General features: G+C 39.2%; 1 protein-coding gene across 1 annotated transcript in view; it reads left to right on the forward strand.

The window, feature by feature from the left end:
• The first annotated feature begins 7,710 nt into the window (after window positions 1–7,710).
• Window positions 7,711–18,502, forward strand: part of prdm5 (PR domain containing 5) — a 50,795-nt gene continuing 40,003 nt past the window's right edge. The window contains exons 1-8 of the mRNA XM_007550754.2: window positions 7,711–8,150; window positions 8,763–8,846; window positions 11,235–11,357; window positions 14,324–14,489; window positions 14,586–14,763; window positions 15,016–15,108; window positions 15,211–15,332; window positions 16,006–16,085. Of these exons, the coding sequence (XP_007550816.1) occupies window positions 8,052–8,150; window positions 8,763–8,846; window positions 11,235–11,357; window positions 14,324–14,489; window positions 14,586–14,763; window positions 15,016–15,108; window positions 15,211–15,332; window positions 16,006–16,085 (945 nt within the window). The 5' untranslated portion in view covers window positions 7,711–8,051. The remainder of the gene's footprint in view (window positions 8,151–8,762; window positions 8,847–11,234; window positions 11,358–14,323; window positions 14,490–14,585; window positions 14,764–15,015; window positions 15,109–15,210; window positions 15,333–16,005; window positions 16,086–18,502) is intronic.

Raw genomic sequence — 18,502 nt, forward strand, 5'->3', positions numbered from 1 at the left:
CACCAGTGGCCCTGGGGCATTACTCATCACTGCTGATTACTATTGAGATAATTCATGCAGTTCACAAAAAAAAAGAAAAGAAAAAAGACTGACTTCACAAGTGGAACTTTCATTTGGTTCTGCTGCATATTAAACTGCAAGGTCGGTTTTATATTTACACCGTTTTATCGCCGTAACCAAATAATCCTGTACACATGAGAAAAATTGAGGGATAAGAACATGGTTGGGGTTCAGAGACGTCTGCACATAAATGGGATTTCAGATTGTGTGTGTGTGCATGCTGCAAGCCTTGCTTACTTCCAGGAGTGCGCATATATATATGTGTGTGTGTGTGTGTGTGTGTGTGTGTGTGTCCACTTGCTGCCACCGCTCCCTCTTGCCTGATCTGCCCAGGGGGTGGTCCCCCCCCTCTGCTCTCTTGTGCTGGTGAAATCACATCTAAGTGCTTGTAATTTCTCATGCTTCATCAGTACTGTAATTTCAAAGGGCTCCCTCTGAAGACCCTCCTTGTAGCGGCGACCTGAGGTTGTCAAATGAAAACATCGTTTATCCAGTGGCCTCGAAGCTTCAGGAAATGGTTTGCCGGCTATTCAGCGGCAGCAGCCTTGAAAAAGGGAGCTGTGGTGAGGGTTTCTGAAACATGAAACAAAAGGTGGTCTGGCCCGTCAATCTACAGTATCAGGTTTGGGAGATTTCAGAAGAATGCACAGATCCATTTGGAAAAATCTCATATGAAACCACTTGTACGTTGGCCAAAGTGAGGTTTTCCCTCAGTGAAAATATTTACTTTGAAAAAAAAAAAAAAAGAGAGAAGTCCCGACTATTTATTTCAGCGCAGTTCTTTCCTTTGCTGTGTCTTAAGTGCGCTTTTTCGTTGTCGTTGCAGTTTCTGGCCCTCGGAGACGCTTACAGCTCAGCCACCGAGTGACTTGGTTCCAGCGTTCGATTGGTTCGGGTTCAAATTCGATGAGGTGATATTCAAAACCTCTTTGGAATTAGCTACTTGTTGAATGAAGCTTGCACCAAACCAAATCAAAATTCTTTATTATTAGTTAAAAAACTGCAATAGTTAAAAAAATGTTTTTTCTTACTAAACCTTACTTTAACCACATAAATACTCATTGAGATCAAGACCTCTTTCACAAGGGCGACCTGGCCAAGAAAGGCATTATTAGCACACACCATAAAAGGCAAAACAAGTAAACAAAGCTAGCAAAAATAGAAATTAGAAATGAAATACATAAAACGTGAACAATTGCACAATAAAGGGCAGTAGCTGCAACCAATGTGGCTTACAAAAGCATAAAACAGCATCTCTGACACATTTTTTATTAAATTAGTCAGACCCATTAAGTCCGCTTCACAACAGACAAAACCAGGCCAAAATATCCAGGTAGAATGCATACTTGGCAGATTATTTCATTCATAACATTTTTCCCATAAGTGAAATAATCTGCCAATGAAATAAGTACTTTTCTCCGTCAATATTTGGAAATTATTCACTTAAAACACCTGTTTGTTTCCGAAAAGTAATTTTTGTCTTATCTCACGCATATAAGACAATATTTGCACTAGAATATCGATCAAAGTTGCTCGGTAAGAGTTTGTGTTTTTTTTGCAGTGGAGCCAGGATCTCCCTCTGTGTTGTTCTCCGTCTTGATGCGCAGGTGTTAAATATCAGCGGTGGAGAGATAATAACTACGGTATCTTAGTGAAAGCAGAGTGAAACTTAATGGTTTGGAGGGTCTTTAGAGGGCACTGGGTAAAAAGGAAGGTCATGACATTAAATAGTTCTGCCCTAAAAGGCCGAGTCATTGGCAGAGCAGCGGATCAAGCAGGACGTAGGTGCTGTAAATGCACCCAAAGACCTTCAAAACACCGCGATAAGACTTGTTACCGAGGTGGGACTCCCTCTGCTGTCGATTAACTCACCACACTCACCAGAAATATGACTCCAGGCAGCTCACATGTAATTGTTTGAGATAAAGACATCCGTCCCAGGAATCAAAGGGCCTGTTTACCACCACTTCAAAATGGAAACGTTTCCTAAACAGCAGCTCGTGCACTCAGACACACCGGTTCGTTGCCACCGATGTAAACACGCGCACCGTGACTCGGTCTTTGCCGAAATCGCCGACCAACGCTCGTGATTTGGGCCAATCACGGAGCAGTTAGGCACAGAGCCGCGGCACTACAGGAAGCAACTGGCATAAACACGGGGTTCGAACACAGTAAACAGAACCGCCGGGAACACTAAACCAGCGCAGATTAAAGAGGAGCTGGAGGTTTGTGGAAGAGGTGTCCCGAAAACCGAGCATACACAAACAGTGAGTGATTGGAGATGATGCCAATCTCTGACCGTACGGCGAAAGTCAACAAATCAAGGTGAGCGGAGACAGATCGACTATAATGGAGTTCATGTGAGGTCCGAATGAGAGTTTCAGCATCTTACGGCAATGTATTCATAAGTTGTTCGGTCATTCTTTAGTGTTTAAAGCTCGGACATCAAAACTCTTCTTTTACGTTCTTTAAGTTGTCAGGTCTTTTCTTCTGTTTTTTAACCGAACAAGGTAATTATGACTTTAAAAAAAAAAAGAAAACAAAGAAAAAAAAATGTTGAAGGTTTTAAACTATGCTTTTTTAAATAGTACAACAGTGCTTATGTAAAGTTTTCAAGCCTCATAAAAAGATTTCACCCACAAAACTTCAGTATCATTCATGTGAAAAAAATAGCACACCATATGACAAGCTGTGTTTTTCAATACCAAGAAATTAAAGAAAAATGAACAATTAGACTGAATAATATGCTTTTTAAAGTAGGTGAAGTGGAGTTCCATATGTCAAATAAATTAGGATGCCCCATAATTTTCTTTCCACTGAAATTGCTACAATCACACATCGGTGTATAAGGTTGAAATCAGCGATTCTACACTATATGTAAAATGCTATGCAAGTGGACAAAGTTCAAAACAACTGCCTGCATTCAATGTCTGGTCGTACAAGGAAGTTCACCCTGAAAGCAGACAACAAGATGCTGAAAGAAGTCTCCAAAAATCCTAACGCGCCATCATTGGTCCAACAGCAAGTCCTTGGGAGTAGTCATCCAAAAAAGTTGTAGATTCAACTCCATCTTCCTCCTGACAAATATTGACGTATCCTTGGGCGAGGCACTTAACCCCAAACTGCCTATTGATCTGTGTACTACTGTATTACAGTGTGAATGTACACTTGCGTAACGATTGAAACCGTTTGTAAAGATATCGTAGCTAAAACAGATCTGAGTCCCGTATCATGTTGATTACCCACAATACACCACGAAATTCACCAAATGCTGGCTGAGAATTAAGAACACAGAAAGTCTTGTGTTGAGTCTGAGCTCACCTTGATCTCGTTGAGATGGAGCTTGAAAGGAAGCCCTCAGACGTTTCACAGCTGAAAGTAACTAGCAGGGTAAACACATTTTGTGTTTATGTACTTTGTGCGCTGCTTCAAACAAGGCTAATGTGTGTTGTTTGAGTGCAATCAAATTAGCTTCTCTTCCAGGTTATGGTAGTTGCAATCAACAGTTTTCCCTCTGACAGATTAGTTTGTTTTTCCATTGAATTTTTTCAGGATGTGCCACGTTAACTGATTTAGCATTGTGTTGTTATTTGAAAATCATTGTGATTTAAAAGGAGGTGAAAACTTACTGAATCTGCTGTGCATTTACATTGGGGGGGAAAAAAAGTTTGTAATGCTCAATGCTCAATCTGATAGGTTATCGCAATAAAAGCAGTCTTGGTAGCTGAAATTGTCACAGAGGATGAAGACAGCAGTCAGAACAACAGTGAAACTCTTCTGTCCAGTGTCGGCTCCATTAACCCCTGCTTTTAAAAGTCACCTGATCTCTCTGTGTTTTGTTTAAGCTATTAGAGGCTTTGGATAAGCTTAGCAAAAACAATTTTTAATGTTTTTTTTTTTTTTTTTACTAATTCACTGTTTATAATCCATCCTCCCGCCAGTTGACAGCTGAGATAGGCTTTAACCTCCCCACGCCCCCCCACTCACTATAATACAAAGTGGTTGCAGGAAGTGTGACAGAGTGAGGGCATCTGTGTTCAGAATGCTCACTTATTTACTCACACACCAGATATTCCTCTCTATCAAACTCCTGCAGATTTGTGGTCTATGCAGCGCAAGATTCACCTGGAAACCGAATACTTGGAGTGGCTCCAACTGAAGGCAGCTTGACCTACTTTCTGATTAATCCAGCAAATAACTATTTAAGGAATAAAATAAGACGCAACATCTGTCGCAAATGCAAGCAGTAGGCGACTTTAAATTCCACACCACTTTTCCTGATACACATGCACTATACAGATAGCAGTGCAGCTAAAGCAACACGATTCTTTAAAGTTGTGACGCAACATGATGTTCCACAGAATACGATACATTTTGTGCATGGTAAGGCCAGAAACAGAGTAACAGGACATTTGGTTATTAGGTAAAGTGTGGAATCTGTGTGCATCATTCAACCAAGCTGTGTGAGCTTGGTTGAATTATGTTTTTTTTTTTTTTTTAAGTTCTCATGATCGTTGACTTGTTTTCTGTTCAGACAATACTATTGTTATGGATTCTGTGTCTTTTCCTCTATCTCTTTAATCTGCTTACACACACTGCTGCTGCTTGTGTAACCATATCACATAAGACCGGCGACAGTCACACATAAACAAAATGAAACTGATTAGACTAGCCTTTAAGGAGGGTACGGAATGAGGAGGAGAATAAAAGCTAAATTGACGCTACAATCTTTGCCTCACTTGGTTACATCCATAAGGTGAGCTGAGTGACGCCCAGCGCTGGACGGTGAATGTCACTTTGTTTCTCTTCCATTTGTATGACTTGCATGGCTTGTAACATTTGGTCAATTTTTGGCATTAAAAGCCCGTTTTATACTTCACCAAATCTCATTATTTGTCAAGGGGTTTTGGAACCGGTAAACTGACCGGGCTGGTGCACAGAGGGGAAAAATTGGTGAACCACAACACTATTTCTGTGCATATTTTTTAATAAGCTCATCACTGCTGGGACTCAGAAAAAGATAATACAAGTTGCTCAACTGTTGAGACTCCTGGTCATCGCCATTTTCAAAAAGTGGTGCATAAAAAGAAATATTTTCATATGTGACATACTAGTGGCAGCACAGATTTTTCCAGATTTTATTTTAAAAGCCTGGCCTATTGAAATATGATCAGAAAACCGTAGCAAAGTTTTGTATTACTATTTTAAGAAAGGAATGAAACCAGAGTCTGGAAAAAGTATGGAATTATGCCAGGAGAAATGTGTGTTAATGAGCAAGACAGCTGAATAATTCTGAATACTGAATAATAACCATGGAAGGGATGATTTACTACCCAAACGTGTGCTATTAAGCATAGTAAGAAATATTATTTTCATTTATTCTGTTTGATCAAGAAGAAATGAATTCCTGATTTCATTCAACTTAGTTTATTTCTGTTTTTGCATATGATTTTATTTATTTATTTTTTGTCATATATCTTCTTGTGGGACCGTACGGCTGCTTTGCTGCTGGCTTCAGGCCAGAACCATAAGAACCACAATACCACAGATGAATTCAAGCCAAGACACACAGAACATTAAAACGTTTGATTTCATGCTAATAGTAAGTGGGGCAAGTGAACATGAAGTTCTTTCTCATCTATGTCGAAGAGTCCTTGGTACACCTTCAAAGCACCTCTGGGGAAAATAAAAAACCTCACGTCTTCTTGGAAATGATCGGACTTTCCTTGCACACCTTTCTCTTTGACGTTTGTCCAATTCCTCTTTATAAAGCTGACAAGCTCGGCCAAAAAAACATACCGATGCAAAACCGTGCTCAGGTCTCTGGAGGTCCTTCATTAGGCTCCGGTTCGGGATGTGGCTGGGTCACCGACCCCGTATCAGCTTCAAATAGCTGCTTGTGTGTTTTCCTTGCTTTTTTGGGGGGGATTGGGTTGACAAACCTTTTATAGAAAGTGCTGCCTCAGGTAAAAAACAAGGTTTCAAAGTATGACTGTGACAGTTCAGCAAGATTTCAAGATTTCAGGATTTCATCCTTCCGTCATCCGACAAATTCATACTTGCTCCAATTTAAAGAGACCATTTAACCTAGCGTAACAGAGATGTGTTTGGACTTTGGGGGTCAGAATATGCAAACTCTGCAGAATAATCCCAGATTTAACCTATACTGAAGTTGTACCAACAGTTCTCATGTTTGTAAACTTCTCCCCTTTTTTTCCCTCTAAGTGCAACAATGGTCTTTGTGGAATTATACTCCAGCTTTTCTGTAGCTTTTGTAGTCATGGCTTCTTCCTCTCTGAGCGGCTTTTCAGGCACTTTCACTATAAACACTGACATTCTCCTCAGCCAGCAGCTTCACAACTTCACCAGATTTTGTTCTGGCATAGATTTGCACGTTTGGGATCAAAACACGTTCACCTCTGAGTACGGCTGGACGTGTTTACATTTCCATGTAATAGTTTGAACTCATAAATGTGGCAACTTGAGGAATCTGGAAGTGTTATCACAAAATTATTCACACTAGCTGATTCATTCAGAACGTTTAATGATATCACAAAAGAAAGAAGCATTTCACATGTTGCCCTAAAATACATTGAGTAGTGTGTCTCATTTAAAAAAGTCACATTGTCATCTGAAGGCATAGTTATGTTACAATATGTGCAGTTCTAAGTTTGAAAAAAAAATCTTAATCTATATCTAATTATTTTAACATTTAGCTAATAGACATGTTGCCGACCCTAACTGACCTAAAACAAAAAAAGTTTATTCTGATTTAATGTCATATAGACAAACCTAAACAAAGACATATGGTTGCCAATACATCACTCCTTTGTTGTTTACAGATAACTGAAGAATTATGGCTCTCTGATGCAAAATAAATAAATAAATAAATAAATAAATAAATAAAGTTTTAATAGCTTAGAAATTAAGATTTTACACATTCAATATTGAATTTCTACTCGGTAACAAAACCAATAATAAGGCTACAGTAGTTTCAATTTACAATGTTTTAAAGACATTTTACTTAAAATTGTACTCAAGTGAGAGCAGCACTACTTCCACATATTTTTACTCAAGTAAAAGTAAAAAGTAGCCATCCAAGAAATTACTCAAGCAAGAGTAAAAAAAAAGTATTTGGTGAAAAGTCTACTCAAGTACTGAGTAATTGATCAAATTATCAATTATTTAATACTTAAAAATGACATAATCAGGCAGACCAAGATATAAAGTTAAGTGGAAATTTTGGTATTTTAAGGGTGGAAATGACAATAATTCATATAAGTAATACAAAATTAAATTGGGGCAAAAAAAAGATTGAAATAGTTTCCTTCAATAAAAAAACATAGGAAACTTTAACAAAAACTGCAGGCTTGTGTCTGTCTGGTGGATTTTTGGCTAAAACATGTTTGTTCCTCATTCAGTGTTGAGTATCCAGAAATTTCATTCAAGTAAGTGTAGCAATACTTCATAATAAAATTACTAAAGTCAAAGTAAAAAGTACGTAAAAAACCCCCAAAAGAAACAACTTCTAATAGTTTTTTTTTTCCAAATGTAAGTAAATGTGATTGAGTTAATGTAACTAGTTACCAGTCAACTCTGCTTACTGTACTTTTACTCAGGTTGACTCCCCCCGCCCCACACGTCCTCTAACTTTTCGTGTTTTGGTTGCTTTTTGGTAAGTCGTCACGCCACTGAGAACGGTCAACATCGCAGCTGTGTGTACAACCCAGCTGCTGTGCTATGAAGCAGCAGCCCGAGTGAAACGCAGGCTGCGGCGTGCAGCAGGATAGAAAGGTAGCCCCCGGCTGCAGAACTTTGGACCAATCAGGACGCCGCTTTGCCTTCCTACGAGCAGGACCAACAGAGAGGTTCAACCTGGACCGCTCTAAGAAGAAACTATCTGCTTTCAATTCAAACTGACCAAGCTCCTCCACTTCCGCTGACACATAAAACAACCAACTAATTATCACTGAAGGAAACGTTTCCAAGTGATGACAATGTTGGGTATGTACGTGCCAGACAGATTTTCTCTGAAATCGTCAAAGGTCCAGGATGGAATCGGTCTTTACACGGCGAGGCGAGTGAAAAAGGTTTGTGGTTTCCGACTGCGACGACTAATGGGTATGAGTTTGTACACCGAAGTTACTTTATAAAAGTTTTTTTAAGCGCTGTAGATAGATTGTTTGCTCGCCTTGTTTCTCTCAGTCGCTGTCAAAGCCTCGCTATGAGCTCCAGACTGCTGTGACGTTAGATGCCACGTAGCTACAGTAACTGCAGCGGTTTGTCTCTGTTTCCTCCATGGAGTCACGTCCGCGAGGAAGCGTCTCGCGCCTCCGCGTTCATAATCATTTATCCAGAGGTTTTTTTCCCCCAAAACCTTTTAGCGCCATTTTACTTACAACATACACATCCCTACACGCCTCCATTATGCTCCCGTATATGCAGAGGAGACTCCTAAAGCTCTGAAACGTGTCAGAGGATGACGGGGTTCGTGCGTCAGCGGGGGATGTAGTCGCTTTGTCAAATTGTTAATATGAGGTAGTAGCTGAATACAATGTTACAACTTTTAACCACGCCCCTTGTAAATGTCTGTTTTACTATACTTCTAGCTATCGTGTGAACAGTGTTAAGTGTTGACATAAGTCTTCCATGACGTTGTTCTCGTTGTTTTACTGAAGTTATTCCCTCTCCTCATGTTCAAGGGGGAAAAGTTTGGTCCGTTCGCCGGTGAGAAAAAGCTGCCCAGTGAGCTGGATGAAAGCTCGGACACCAGGCTGATGTGGGAGGTGAAGGAACCATTCACTATATGCTTTACCGCACAACGTTCAGTTGTACACACACTAAAACAAGAAAACAAAATGTTAATACACCCCACTAGTTGTAATAAGTGATGAATTATCATTACACGACAATGGAAACATCTAGGTAACTTGGAAGTTGGAGTAGATCAATGTGAAGAACAGCCACTTTCTGAAATAAAAGGAGAAATTTTCCAAATCCATTTTCACGCTCCAATCTGAAAAGTGTGGTGTGCATTTGTGTTCAGCCCTGCTGAGTTGAGTGCGTTTACAACTGAAGGTTTTTCGGGGCGTGTTTTTCCCAGCGTTCCACATCTTTACTTCTTTGCAAAATAGTTCACATTGAACAGATTGTGCCAGTTAGACGTAAGCCTGGACTTTCAATGGACCCCAACACATAAATATGCTTTTGTGCATACTGTAACAATGTCTGCTTTTACAGTAGATCCATATCCCATGTTGGAAGATATGCATATTTATATAAAACCAGAGTTACAGCCACAAAATATTATTCAAATTTCATGCTTGTTTAAAAAACAAGTAGATATTTTCTTTCTTTTGTATTTTATAAAATAAGTTCAATGCTCAAAATCTTTTAATATTAACTCTTTAAAAAACAATTTGTAGTTTATTATTATTATTATTATTACCGGTAGGTTTTTTTCTTTTGTTTGAGAAGTATGTGTTTTACTTTTTCATTTAAAAAGAATACAACAGTGTTGCTCTTGATCAGCTGTGTCGCTATTTTTTGTCCAATCTGTTCCTAAAATATGTTCACATGTTTACTTTAAACATTACATGTTTAAAGTAAACATGTGATGTTGAAATCTGTTTTTCCTATCATGATCTTGGTTTCAAAATCAGCGTTTATTTCAAAAGAGTTTTTATTTTTATTATTATTATTATCAAAGAAAAAATTGTGCTTTAATTGACAGAAAATCAAATATTTGTCTTTAATATTTTCATTTTTTTTTTTATGTAGGACAATCCACTGAACTGCCTTAAGAATATATAAAAAACATATTTTCGTCAGAGTGGCACTAATTTAGTTTCATGTGATGCCTAGAAAGATAGATTTGGTTTAAGGACTTTGTATTTGAGCGTTTGATCACATTGGAGCTTTGTTTTACTGACGTGTGCTGCAATACTTTAACGAGACTCTTGGATTGTTCTTATTTGGCAAAAGCGAATGCAGACCTTTTTCTTTCATAACAATAATAAGCCGAATAAATCACTTTTCAGCACACAATCTTCAAAACCTTAAAAATTTAAGCTGTCACAGCAACCTGCTCAGTGTGGGGCAGAGTAGGAAGCAGTAAGCTAACGATGAAACATCACCTAACGCTACATACCGTTTTATTTACCACATAGAGCGAGCAGCTGTGGGGAGAGATACACCTGAATGATCTAAATTATTATTATTGTTTTTCCCCCGTGGTTTGTTGCTGTCGATTATAAATACGTTGTTGTCAGATTGTTTTGTTCCTTTTCCAGGTTGTTATTCCATCAACGCTGACCGGAGCTGATAAATACCCGTGACAGCTGTGGAGAAATTTCATGCTATCCCGATGCAAATCAAACTGCTTCCCTGCGCGTTCAAAAGCCAGATGTCAGCAGATGTTAGCGTGTTTAAGATCAGTGGAATGAGAGCAAGAGAAAATCTTTTGGAGGAAGACTAGCCTTGAATATAAAGGGCTCACTGTGTAGAAACAATTTATTTATTTTTTTTTAAAAAGGTAAAGTTTGAATTTTCAGCTGATTTTGTGCAATGAAAAAGAATAGTTTTTTTGCACAAACAATTTTAATAAAAACTTCAATCATAACAATACAGATGTGAGGTTAAGCTAACAACTGTGACAGATCATGCGTAAACGTTTCATAATAAACAGCAACTAGAACTAAAAAGTAAGTAGAGTTCACAGTCTTAGTATGGAAACGTAATTGGAATTAAGTAGAATAAAAAATAAAAAAACACATCTTTTATCAGAGAACACAGCTGTCTGCAAAAAAAAAACCCCCCCGCAGGTTTATCCAAAGAGATTCTCTGCTCCTGTGTGATAAAGGAAACATTTAATTACGTAGCAGATCAATGAGCCAAAGCCGATGTAAAAACTGACTCTCGTCACTTGTTGGGTGCGAAGTAGCTGGTGATAACTGCAGCGTTTTCACCACTGGTTATCTGTTGTTGTCACATTGTGAGGCGCGGAGCTGCGTTCGGTGACCAGGTGTTCACGGGAAAAGGCCAGCGCTCTTTGTTGTACAGAGGACCAATCTTCAAGGCATCAAGCGGGGGGAGAAAGAAACTAAAAAAAGAAGCAGTTCACTTCTGAAAGCTTTCACAGTCGCTCTGTTTTCTTTTCTTTCCTTTTTTTTCAGGTTCGTGGCAGTAAAGGGGATGTTCTGTATATTCTGGATGCAAGTAATCCTCGCCATGCCAACTGGCTGCGGTTTGTCCATCAGGCGCCTTCACAGGAGCAGAAGAACTTGGCAGCCATTCAGGTACATTTCCACTCAGCAGACAATGAATCCCTCAGCCTTAACCCGATCAATAAAACAGGCTGCAGGATAGGGGAGTAAAGAATCGTGTCTCTTTTCATGGAATAATCCAAAATGTTCGCTTTTTCCCTCGTAGTTTTGGACAGGCGTCTGCCGTCGCAAATGCATCCAGTTTTCCTCTGAGTTCTCCTCATTTCGTCATGTTACAACCTCAAAGTTTAATGTGTTTCATCGTGATTTTATGCGACAGACTCAAACAAACGTAGCCTGTAACAGTCAAGTGGAAGGAAGTGACTGCATGGCTTTCAGAAAAATTTTTCCTTCCAAAAATCTTAAAAGTGTGGCATGGTTTCATATTCCACCCGCTTCACTCTAGTGCAACTAAATAAAATCCATTGTAGCCGGTTGCCTTTGGAAGTGAAAAATAATTGTGATTTGCTTGGAAGCTGCAATGCAAAGATAAGTGAACGGGAGAGAAGAAGCTTACACCTGGGCCACATGATATGTAAAATATAAAAAAAAACACTGCTTTAATTAAACAGTGTTAGTAATTCACATCATTTATGAATAAATTTTTTAAACTTCTGATGTCAAATGTGTCATTTTATTAGAGCTTTGTAGAATATTTGTTTGTGTGAGAGCACAGTAAGATGCGAGTTATTTTTTTCCCAAATTCATATTTTTTCATCTTTTAAGCCATGTCACATATTCTTTAAACTTTACACCATGGGTTATGTGTAAAAATATAAATACTGTAGTTCAATTTTAGAAAATTGCAAAAAGTAAAAAAAAAAAAAAAGCCATGATTTTATTAAAGCTATCAAAACTTTGCCAATTATTGCCAAATTATTAATAAGCAGAAAATAAGATGTTAGAATAGTCCTAAAAATACTAATTGTGAGAACATTATTAAACCCTACTAACTTGTGTTATTATACAAAAATATTTATAGATGTAGAAACCTGATAGAGAAATGCCACAAAAAGACTGTCATTGCTGTGAGAGGAAGTCCTACAGAGTGTCGACTCGGAGACGCTGAACACAAATGCTCGAGACACTTTTATGACCTATTTGTTAATAAAATGTGAATCATGTCTTATTTTCCTTGGACTTTACGGTCATGCAGTGCTTTGTGTTGATCCATCGCATAAAATCCCTCAGAAATAGTCTGAAATTTGTGGTTGTGAAAGGACAAAGCGTGAAATAATTGACATACTTTTGCGTAGCGCCGAGAAACACGACCAAGAGGTCATGTGAGTTTAATTTACGTTCATACAAACTGGAACAGACAAGCCTGGAGCAAACATTGAAAACTGTCAGGAAATCCTCGTTGACAGCCACGATTACTATTATTATTTTTTCATGTAATAAAAATATGTTTCACAAATACAGTCGCTTGCTTAAAGGATGCTTACGGTTCGAATATGTTCCTTGGACGCCATGTCCCTCTGCAGCCAGATGTTGGAACCATTACGAGTGTAATTTGGGGTGTAAAATTGGATACGAAGCAAAATTCCTTATCTCAATTTTGTATTCCTAAATGGCTGAGAAAACATATCTTTTATATGACTCTTGTGATAAATGATGTCAACAACAGTAGCCAGGTCTACAGCTTCCTAACAAAAAAAATAAAATCAGATGAATTGAAGAAGAAAAAGAAGAAGAAGAGAGAAACGTAAACACAATTTCTGAAGGGACACACAAACGTGAGGCTGGAGCCTCTGTCTGGAACTCATATACTTCACCTCTTGCACTTTAGTGTAAAAAGACAAAAGGAAAAGAAAAAAAAAAGATAGCTCTCCCATGACAGAAGAAAAATAGAGAAGGAAGAAAAGAGCATGAACACTTGGGTCTTAGGGCCAAGTTCCTGCCATTAATGCTGGAACACACAGTGTGATTGGTTGTTTAAAGGTCACGCATGTGAGTTGGACCTCTGCGTTTCATCAACAATGACATTTATTGTTTGGTTTTCCTCTTGGTAATCATTATTTATGTACATTTAGAATCCTATAATTAAAACAAAATGACGGTTTGATTTTATTAACGTGACCTTTCAGGACAGCAGAGTAAATGAACACATTTTTAAGGTTACATGCCTTTGACCTGTGGCCTCAATCAGGCTTTAAGCGAGTGCTGTCTGGGTGTAATGGGTTCAGCCAGCAGGCTTCGGTAGACTGACTGTAAAATAAAATGTTCTAGCTGATTTAGAACTGGGTCAGAGTGTTTCTGTCTCTACGTTCCACCGTGTTCTGCGAGTCTTACTACTTCTTGAACCGTCTGAGGTTTGACTAGGCCATTTCTACATGTAGAAATGTCTCTGGGATCCACATTTTAGCTCGCGCTGTTCTGGAAAGTAAACTTCCACCGCAGACGGAAAGCTGTGCTCCGTCCGTCTTCCCATCAACTGGGATTAGCTTCTAATAACTTTGATTCAATGTGTTCATGATACATTTCATTTGCTGATTGTAAATACAATGAAGACGCCTATTTCAACAACAGTATTTGTGTTTGTGGCGCTATAAATGTTGTGTCATTCAGTCACAACCATACAGTTACCTAAAAGAATGAGTGATAGTTTTTTTTCCATCATAATCTTTATCTCTATCACAATATTACCAAAAAATATCGGGATGAAATTCTAAGTCCATATTCCTACACATCTGTTCGCTAATGTTTTCTTACAAAACCTTTTAATCCTTAACAGAACAGAATTTAATCATATTTCCAATTTATTTATATATATATTTATTTATATTCTTCTTGAACAAACTGGATAAAAAAAAATAAAAATAGTAATCCTGACAATGAGGGCGGTTTTATTTTTTTTTTAAATATCACTAATTTGAATTTACTGTGACAATGATAAACCAAAATCTTATCATGATAAATGAGAAACAATACGATACGATACACTCCCACTTTATCGCAACGCCTTATCAAAGGTGACAATGTTCTGTTTTCTGGGTTAGGACGGAGAGAACATCTTCTACCTGGCCGTGGATGACATAGAGACAGATACAGAGCTCCTGATTGGCTACCTGGACAGTGACATGGAAGAAGAGGAGGAGGAAGAGGAAGAAGTCGTGAAAGACGAGGACGAGAACAGCAAAGAGGCCAAACATCTTGTGGAAATGGGTAAACCCGAATCTCTCTCAATCGGTTTACAAAAACCGTGTGCAAGGAAACCCGTTAGGGTTCTTCTGCGAGTGACTTCTTCGCATATCTGTGCAGAACTTGTCATAAAGAAGGAGGACCACCCCTGCCTGCTGTGCGAGAGCAGCTTTCCCAGTGAGGAGATCTTGGCGGCGCACCTCCAGAGTCTGCACCAGAGGCCCAGCACCGAGGAGAAGGAGTTCAAATGCAGGAACTGTGGCAAGAAGTTCCCTGTCAAACAGGCTCTCCAGCGCCAGTGGGTTTATTCATCTGTCGCTTAGCTGGTTGTTAGGCAGCTGCATAATCTAAGACTGAAAAATACAGAAAAATCCTGTCGATAGCTTAAATACGTGGAATAGGATGCCGCTGAGTTTTTTATAACATTTCAAGTTGCAGCAAACAGAGAGAGTTAAGATTGCAGAGTTGTGGGTTGCACAATTCCTGTTGTTTTTTTATTTTTTATTTCATGGTCGCATCTGATTTGTTCTACATTTGTGTTCCTCCTCAGCGTTTTACATTGTTCTGAGTCTCTTGACCCGTCAGGCGACTCTAAGGCTCATCAGTGTTCCCTTTGCCACAACACCTTCAGCTCAGAGTCCAGGTAACGCACACACACACACACACGCGCACACACACTTTCTTGTGTGTGAAACTGAATTATTTCGTTCCTCCTTATTTCCCTTCCATATTTCACGTTGCACAGTTTTGAACAGCACAAGGAGGCATGCAAAGGAGACGCCAGGTTCATATGCAAAGCGGAGAGCTGTGGGAAGCGATTCAAAAGCAAGGACGCTTTGAAGAAGCATAAAGGAAACGTTCACACAGGTGGGAATCTGTGTTTGCGCTCAGCACGGTGCCTTTGTCTTTGATGTTTTCCGTCTATTGCTCCTCCCGATACACTCATATACAATTACCGGCCCATCAATTATTGTTTTCATGTAACAAATGCGCTTGCCCATCAGCGGGTCTTGACGCTCAAGGAACAAAAACAAACAAAAAAAAACGAACGTGACCTCGATCAGTTAAAACCGCTCCAGTGTTAAGACCCGTCTCTAATTACATGAGCTCCATAATTGCTGACCTGTGTTTTCTGGGGCGGCTTTACTCTGCCAGATAATTGAGCTTCCATAGCTATTTATGATGGGATGTAGGGCAGCGCGGAATCCGCGAGAGCCTCAGATGTGAATCGAGTATCAAAGAGAGATTAAGATATTCATCTGAGAGGCTGATGGAGCCCAAAGTCGGGCCTTCATTCTTTTCCAAAAATGTGGTCGGGATGGGGAGAGTGTGTGTGTGTGGGCGAGGCGGGGAGGGAGGGAGCGGATCAGACACAACAGATGTTGATCTGGTAATTTAGATGGGGATAAAGGCTTTACAAAACAGTGGGCTTACTGTACATGCAATCATAAACTGGTCATTTTTTTATTGATCAATGCTTGTTCATAAGTTTGGCTCTACTTCTGTCATTTATGTTTATTTATTTATTTATTTTCTTAAGGAAGTGCACGACGGAAACTCACTTGCACCATATGCAACAGAAAATGTTCTTCTTCCCTGAATCTTCAAGAGCACAGAAAGGTGAGGCGTTCTCAAATACAGCATCTTGCAAACGTATTCAGGTTGGTGGTCTTTATTGTGATACCCCTAATTTGATGAATTTAAAAAAAACATCATTAAATTGTAACATCATTACAAGTCAACTCCTGTTAAATACTGACTGAATAAGTAGAAAATTGTGGTTTTCTCACATTACCAAACAGAGATATTTATAAAATATAGCAAAATAAGAATCGCCTAGTTTACGGAATAGAAAAATAAAAAATGAAACAAATAGAAGTTGACGCTGCTCCGTCATTATGGCTCGGTTGAATGAGCGCTATTAAGATGAAACTTTAGGATCTTGTCGAGTGTTTATACTTTAAAACAGAACCGCGTAAAGAGCATTTTGTATCCCACACTGAACTCTGTTTGGACTGTTTCTCTTTCCTGTTCTGGTATGGCTCTGCCATCTTTGTTTCTGTATCAACTAGCTCCGCTTAAAGATGACCAGTGGCGCCCTCTTTTAGATGGCAGCCCAACTAAAACTAGTTAATTGATTGGAACAAATTTTGATCTAATAAATCATTAATTGGCAATTACTTGTAAGTTGAATATTTGCATCTCTAATCCTAACTAATGCCATTTCAGTGAAAAAGAAACCACCCCACTGTGGAGAAGGGTTCTGGTGAAACGAGGCTAAAATGTATCTTTTTGGTACAAAATGTCACGAGTGACTGGAACTAAAACTCCAGATCATCCTGAACAAACCATCCTCACCATGAAACATGGTGGCGGTGGCTTCGCGTCGAGGGGATGTTTTCATTCAGCATGGACAGGGCAAAGTTTATGGAGCTAAATAAATAGCTCTCCCGAAATAAAACCGGTTAAAAACTGCGGAAAGATTTGAGACCGGGACCCGACAACAACCCCGAAACCCACACCAGAGCAGTACGGGGGGCTGTTTATAAGTTTATAAGTCAATATCTAAATCCATTTCCGGACCGGTGACAGCTGTTAAATATCGCTGCTCTTCATGTAGCCTGACAGAGAACAGGCTTGGATCTGCTGAGGGTTTACTCAGCTTGCTCAGTTTTTACAGCGATCTCTCTTTGGAGCCGTTTCTTCCAGCTCGCTTGTTCCCATCCCGCCGTGCGCCGTCTGAAACGCACTCTGACCTCTTTATCTCACGTTCTGAAGTGCTTTATGTTCTCCTGTGATCACTCGTTCCCCCACTTTATGATCAATTTGTTGCAAATGTATGCTGGGCGACACAGAGCAATGGGCTGGTTCCTCTTTCACTAGCTCATCCAAACAGGTCTTGTGAAATTTAAGAGCCTCTATTGGCAGACCGTAAGATTTTAACCTTGGCGTCAGGATCCTCTCTCCCTCTTATTGATGGATTGCAGATTTGAACACAGCTGTTTAAATAATTTCCCCCTGACAATTTATTTTTTTTATGCGGACAAATGTTTGCTTTTGTTACTGTGGATATCATCCTAGTTTTGTTTCGCGCTTTTGGTCGCTCATGCTTGGGTAAGTTCTCATCAGAACTGCATTCCTCTGAGTCACACAGCTGTAATTTTAGCACAATTAGCTGCTATTACATAAATCATTTTAAATAATCGGTTATAACATTTATAACATCGCAAGAGCAACGCTTTCCACTCAAAGTATGGGATTTACTTCACAGAGTTGCATTTTGGAACATTTAGCTCCAGTCCTCACTTGGCACTGTCACGTTCAGCTCTTCTCTTATGTAATGCTGTAAATTGCTCATTTGGCCACTGAATGCATTGAGGTTGGTGATTAAAAAATGAAGGGAAAACGTTGAAAATGTAGCTGAGATTTCTGCATTTTGTGCTCTTGTATTTCAAATTATTTCTCTAGTTTTTATATTTACCCCCTTTTTCCAACTGGTTTGGTTTTTAATTATTTGCATTTCTGTTCTGCCGTTGCTCTAGTTTTCACAGTTGCTTCACTCAAGCTGCCATTCATTTTGCTGATTGTGGTCACCTGGTTTCCATGTCAGAAATCACTCCGCCTAGAATTTCAGCTCTTTGGTTTCGTGATCCCTCTGTTGGTCCCGTCCAGCTTCCCGTCACCTGTCTTTGATTTAATCCTCATCTTTCATCAAGCGTCTGGCTCTGATCTGCTTTGGCTTCTAATCACCAGCATCAAAACAATACAATAGTGAAATGTACTTTTTGTGTAATACCTCAGTCAGAGTTCTTGACAAAGATCTGATTCAGGCTCTGGCCATCTGTTGATGTCAAAAGCTTACTGACTGCTACCCGGTCGCTTAAGCTAATCAACCAAGGAACATTAGTTTGTAAGGCATTCAGCATTGAATCACAAGTGAATGTATTAAGCACTTACTACATATATTTAATGGGCTCAGTTGTGTAGCCTTGTTTTTTTTTTTCTTTTTTTAAACACTTGCCTTCACAGATTTATCT

This window comes from Poecilia formosa, unplaced genomic scaffold (assembly GCF_000485575.1).
Source record: "Poecilia formosa unplaced genomic scaffold, Poecilia_formosa-5.1.2 Scaffold37, whole genome shotgun sequence".
Taxonomy (NCBI): Eukaryota; Metazoa; Chordata; class Actinopteri; order Cyprinodontiformes; family Poeciliidae; genus Poecilia; species Poecilia formosa.